Here is a 6,436-nt window from a genome sequence, read left to right as displayed (position 1 = left end):
ATGAGAGTGACTGATAAAAAAAAATGAAACAGCAATGGTGTCTCTTCCTTTCTCCTCCAAGAGTTCTCTTTCATTGTCTTGACTGTATCTTGGCTAATTCTGCTCAACATAAGAGACTGAGGAGGCAGGGAATAAAGAAACTTATCTTTCCCTGGGCCAGTGAGTGCATCAAACCATGTTCTTTTCCCATCCTTGGGAGGAAAATCAGAATTGCATTCCAAGTAGAAGAGTGAAACAATAATCTAACATTTTGCTGTTGCACCAGTAACTTCAGCATTTATTTCATACTATTGTTAATGCTTGTTTATAATATAAGGTTATATTTATGTAGGAAGTAAAGTAGATGAAAGCACAAGATATAAATATCATACAAAAGAAAAATACAAAAGAAAATATGTACAGCCACAAATAGTGGTTCTCTGCTGTGTCAGGGCAGAGCCACATGGAGGACTGACACATTCCCATTGCTTCCTGCTGTGAATAGCTGCTGGCTTCCATGGCTGTACTCCCTACAGCCTGGACTGCACAACTCTGCAGTTTCCTGAGGCTGGACCAATAGTTTTGTGGGGGAAGAAGCTAATTGCATATTTCCCCAAGAACTTGATGGGTCAATGTGGAAGAATGTCAGTGACTAAGGGTATCACACCCAAATGGCAAAGAGATAGAGGGCAGGAGCTTGCTTTTTTTCTTTACTTTCCCACTGGACTTGCATTTCACTTTGTTATTTTATTCTAAAGGCTCCACTGCTGTCTTGTGGACCCCATAAAGTCCTTCTCAGCCTACTCTCACTGCCTCCAGGATTCCAGGAGATTTTTTTTTGGTGAATTTTGTCCAGCCTGGACAAATCAAGGATATATTTTCCTTCAGCTCAAAGTTGCAGACCTGTGTAAAAGAAAGATTAAAATTAGTTGTTAATTTCAGGGGATTGACCTGAAATATTTTCATTTTTTTTTATCACTCAGAGTGGATGATCCCTTGTGGAAAATAAGTCTTTGGCAACATGGCAGTTATTGCTGAAAAGTTGTAGCATTTTTCCTTGTGGGATGGTCCTAATGGAGACAGTACCTGTGCTAGAAGGCATAGGCAGGTGTGAGCCTTAGTTACTGTCAAACAAATGGTGCCTTTTTCTCCCCCCCCCGGAAAAGTTTCTATATTTATTTCTCAGAATACTAAGGCACTTGATGGCTGGACATCATTGGCAACCATAGGAAATACTCTGGAAGAAGATACCATCCCAAATGAAGTTTTGTCTTCTCAGGAAGCATTTTATTGGTGGAGAGAAACATTTGTGGGTTTGTTGCTTTTTCTGAGTTTTTTTTTACATCCTTATTTTTACTGGTATGATTGTTGCTTTTCCTCCTGCTATCTCTCCTCAAGTCTGTGTCTTTAGGAGATAAATGATGTCTAGTCAAGGAAATGTTTTCTCCGAATAGTGCTGGGCTGCCGCTGCTGTCTTAGCTCCCAGGTGTGCAGAGGAGAGTTTTCATTTGCACACATATCTCTCAACAGTCCTCTCACACTTTTTACAGGTCACGTAGCAGCACCAGTGGTATTTGCAGTGGCAACGCTCCACCACTTTGTCCATGTAGGGGTTGTAGCCTCTGCCACAGCACATCAAGTCGCAGCTGTCACTCCCATTGGAAGTCTTGTTGCATTGTCTGGAAGAAGGAAAACGCTGTGAGCAAGTGCACATTCCTGCTGGGTTTCCCAAACCACTGCTGTGTGATGTTGCTGGGCCTGACAGTTCTGCAAGGCACTGGGTGAAGCCAGCACAGCGAGCACCCAGCCAACAGCTCCCCATGCCTGCAAGGGTGGCAGGGGAAGCCCTGGGCTGCAATCACACAACCTGCTATGATACCCAAAATAACATTAAACTCCTTTTCTGACTCTCAGTTTGGGCCTGGCAGCATCCAGGCTGCTTGTCTGCTGGGCCAGCCTGCTCCCATGTGAACAGGCAAGCAAAGCTATTGGAATACCACCACAAGAAGAACCATCATTCCAAACAATCAGTGTTCCCAGGCAGGTACCAAAACTATCTGAAAGGAGCTGGAAGAAGATGACACCCTAAAGAACAAACACTGGTATTTGTCCGCCACTGCCTAATCTGAAAAGGGAAAAGGAGGAACCCTACAGCCAGATAGTATTTGAACAGGCTCCATGCCAAGGATCCCAGGCTGTAAAGAATCCTGAGCAGGCTGTTACAGCCACTATGAAGAGCTGATCTCATCAGGAAAATCACAATTGATACTAACAGGCCTGGACTGTGCAGCTTTTCCCCTTTGATTTTCTCCCAGCACGGCATGAGCAGCTGGGTGGTTGGCCCCAAAACACCCAGAGCCCTGACCCAGGAATGTGGGAGTCCAGGGCATCCCTCTGTCTGCCCTGGAAGGTCTGGGACCCTGGCAGGGGTCAGGAACCCCCTGGACAGAGCCCCCAGAGACACTGTCTGTGCTCTCTGTCCATGGAAAAGAGTTTTCAATCACAAATTCCGACACAGGAACAGAAGTCTGGCAGGAGCACAGGATAGGATGACAAGTCACCAAGTATCACACAGACTTTCACGGCTTGTTTTGCTTCTGCTTTTAATTAAAGACAGACTCAGTGGGATAAATCAGCTGTTGTGTTGGGTTTCCTCATTTTGTCTGCTTGCCAGTGAGTGGTTTGAGGCTTTCAGAAGCTACTCCTTAATTGAGGAGTCTCTTTCATTGATCTGCTCATTACCATTTCACATCTGTCCTCAAAAAACATCCATCCCGTTTCCTAAAATACTCCAGTATTCACTTGACGTGAAAGTGCACCAGGCATTGAATTTTGAATGTGATGAACCATGTCCTAGAGACACCATTTCTCCACAGACTGTAAAGACAACCCAGGATTCAAGTGTTCCTGTTTGGTCAGATGCTTGTGCTTTTTTGATGTGTATCAAACACTATGGGGCCGTGAACTTGATGGAGTTTTGAAACTACTGTAAGAAAGGTGGTTTATTGAGTGGGGTAATTGCTGACATCTCTCCTAAATCTTATTCTGTGTGGCTCTGGGGCAGGAAGAGGAGAGAGGAGCATAAGTTGGACCCTTGATTTAAGCAACTGTTAATAGATGTGTCCAAGATTGAGAGGCAAGATGTTTTCTATTGCTATCTGTGTAGCAGTTGCCTCTGGGCAGTTTTCCTTATCTCCTGTTGATGGGCCCATCAATGTCTCCCCACATCACTCAGAGATAACTCCCTCCAGGAGCCATTTTCTGTTTAACAGGGGATGAAGGACCCACCCATGACTCAGAATGACATCAGCCCATGGTGAGATGCTCTGCCCAGGAGGGAGGAGCTGAGCATTCCCACCTAGATATATCCTGGGATTTTTTAGAGAGGCAGCCTTCCCACAGGTTTCCAACAGGACACAGCTGGGGTTTTCCCCTGGACCGACAACACCTTTTCTACAGGACCACTGCTCAAACAGAAACCACATCTGCCACTCCAAGAGGACTGCAGCCACTCCAGCACGCTGGCCAAAGGGGTGTGAGGTTGTGTTCTGACTCTGTCAGTGGTCTTCCTTTTGTATTATTGCATGTATTTTGTTTCTTTTCCCTTTTCCCAACAAATTGTATTTCTGTCTTGGAGTCTCTCACTGCTTTCACTTTCAAACTAGAACATAATTTTGGTGCCCAATGTACGGCTCAAGGTACTGAGAAAAGTCAGAATTACAATTTTGTATTGTAGAGGGTACCTATTCACTATGATGCTTAAATGCTTACATGGGTCTTATACCTAGCTCTCTATATTTTCCTCAATGTGGGGAACTATCTGGCGATTGTAATGCTCAAGTGTAGACCAGGGTATGGTAGGAGAATGGCTTTATTGGTCTATTTTCTCTATTGCATTATAACCTTCGAGGCAATGAACATGATTCAGAATATGTACTCAATTCTGTTTGCTTGTCTTAATTTAGGCTGCTACGTCTGGGGCCTTGGCAACCACTCCCAGCCCCTGGGGGGAGGAGTAAATATTGATTTTTTCCAACCTTTCAGGTTTGACACAGCAGTTTTTGAAAATGTTGAGTTCCCTCTGGATGCCAAGGACAGCATAATGTTGTTACTTCTGCTTTGTTTTCTCTGCACAGTTTGAGAAGACAAAGCAGACCATGCTTAGGAAAAAAACACTACATAATGTTATGCAGTGTCTTCTTGAGGAAGAGGAAACAAGAAGCAACGCAGCAGTGTCCATGTCTGTACAGAATGCCACAACGGCATCCATGTCTACACAGACTGTCACAGAGGAGGAAGGAACCAAAAGCAAAACAACAGTGTCCGTGTCTACGCAGACTGTCATGGAGGAAGAAACCAAAAGCAAAGCAAGAGTGTCTACGTCTACACAGACTGGCACAGAGGAGGAAGGAACCAAAAGTGCCATCAGCATCTCCACACAACCCATCGCCAAACCAGAGCAGCCTGAACCCATAGCAGGTGGATCTGGATTGGCAGCATAAGGGAGAATTATTCCTAGCTCGTTGGGCCCATGATGCTTCTGGTCATCAGGGGAGAGACGCAAAATACCAAGGGGTGGACCTTACTATGAACAACATCTCACAGGTCATGGATAGCTGCGAGACCTGCACTGCAATCAACCAGGCCAAACGGATGAAGCCTCTGTGGTACGGTGGAGGATGGTTGAAATACAGGTATGGGGAAGCTTGACAAATTGACTACATCACACTTCCCCAAACCTGCCAAGGAAAACGCTATGTACTGACCATGGTGGAAGCAACCACAGGATGGTTGGAAACCTACCCTGTGCCTCATGCCACTGCCCGGAACACCATCTTAGGCCTAGAAAAGCAAGTCCTGTGGAGACACGGCACCCCTGAGAGAATTGAGTCAGACAATGGAACACATTTCAAGAACAGCCTTATCAACATCTGGGCCAGAGAACATGGCTTTGAGTGGATATATCATATCCCCTATCATGCACCAGCTGCCAGGAAAGTTGAACGATGCAATGGACAATTTAAGACCACCCTGAAGGCACTCAGTGGGGGAACCTTCAGGAAATGGGAACTGAACTTGGCAAAAGCCACCTGGATGGTCAACACCAGAGGGTCCATCAATCGAGCTGGTCCTGCCCAGGAGCCACTTCTGTTTAACAGGTGATCAAAGACGCACCTCGTGACTCAGAATGACATCAGCCCATGGTGAGATGCTCTGCCCAGGAGGGAGGAGCTGAGCATTCCCACCTAGATATACCCTGGGATTTTTTAGACAGAGTGGCAGCCTTCCCACGGGTTTCCAAGAGGATACAGCTGAGGTTTTCCCCTGGACCAACAACACCTTTTCTACAGGACCACTGCTCAAACAGAAACCACATCTGCCTCTCCAAGAGGACTGCAGCCACTCCAGCACGCTGGCCAAAGCAGTGTCAGGTTGTATTCTGACTTTGTTGGTGGTCTTCCTTTTGTATTATTGCATGTATTTTGTTTCTTTTCCCTTTTCCCATTAAATTGTATTTCTGACTTGGAGTCTCTCGCTGGTTTTGCTTTCAAACCAGAACAAGATGAAAACAAATCCATGAGAATTATAGGAATTGCTCATAAGGTAATGCTTTAGGAGAAATTATGGGATTAGTGAAGTGTTGAGATTTTGTTCTTGCACTTCTTTAAGTTTTTCTGCCTCCTGTTTTTACTCTGATTCACATTCCTCTACAGGTTCAATGTTTAAAGCCCCCCAAACTCACTCTCATTCAGGAGTGTGTGTAAATATTTAAAAACCTTTTAAAGCCTCTACCGAAGCTGAAGTGTGCAGCCACACTGAATGTGTTTGCCTAACGCTGAACCAAAGGCTTGTTAGTGCCTTTGTGAACTGGGGCCCCTCCATGAGAAATCTCCAAATGACTCCTCATAAATGTATTCATAAATGTGTTAAGTATTCAAAGCAAAGGTTCAAATATAGGTGTGTTGACATTAGAAGAGGGGAGGGTATTTGTCAACCTTACTCAGCTTTGCCAGTGGATGAAAATGTTGTTTCCTGGGGGTTCACCTAGGGAGGGTGGGGAATCTGCAGAAGCGTGGTGAGGGATGTGCAGTGCATCCATGTCACTTCATGCTGGGAGCTCACTAAAATGGCCAAGAAAAGGAATACGGGTCCACTCTGATTCCAGCTCACCACTGAGGACATTCACACCCCAAACATACAGAGCACACAGCAGTGACATTTACCCCATTCAAATAGAAAGCAAAACTCTTCTACCTGCTGTACTGGGACCTGGGATTCTCTCTTTCCCTCCATCCACTCCTGTGGTTTGCCAAAAAAAAAAAAAGGAAAAAAAAAAGTGAATCTAGTAGAAGATATGCCTTCCCATGTACCTTCCCCACTGCCCACAGTCTGAAACAAAGAAAGGAAAAAAGAAAAATCTTATTAAATAAATCCTCAAACCTCCCTCAGTTTGGCA

General features: G+C 45.1%; 1 protein-coding gene across 6 annotated transcripts in view; it reads right to left on the bottom strand.

Moving 5' to 3' along the window:
- Window positions 1-248: 248 nt before the first annotated feature.
- WNT11 (Wnt family member 11) overlaps window positions 249-6,436 on the bottom strand; it is a 30,251-nt gene continuing 24,063 nt past the window's right edge. For 3 of the 6 annotated variants that reach the window (XM_085589957.1, XM_021532429.4, XM_085590042.1), the window contains one exon: window positions 249-1,658. In XM_085589957.1, the coding sequence (XP_085446083.1) occupies window positions 1,484-1,658 (175 nt within the window). In that variant the 3' untranslated portion in view covers window positions 249-1,483. Of the gene's footprint in view, window positions 1,659-6,234; window positions 6,280-6,436 lie in introns of all 6 variants that reach the window. The other 3 variants (XM_085589814.1, XM_085590005.1, XM_085589869.1) reach the window with 2 other exon arrangements.

Source organism: Lonchura striata, chromosome 1 (genome assembly GCF_050655825.1).
Source record: "Lonchura striata isolate lonStrDom1 chromosome 1, ASM5065582v1, whole genome shotgun sequence".
NCBI lineage: Eukaryota > Metazoa > Chordata > Aves > Passeriformes > Estrildidae > Lonchura > Lonchura striata.
This window is presented reverse-complemented; position numbering and strand designations above follow the sequence as displayed.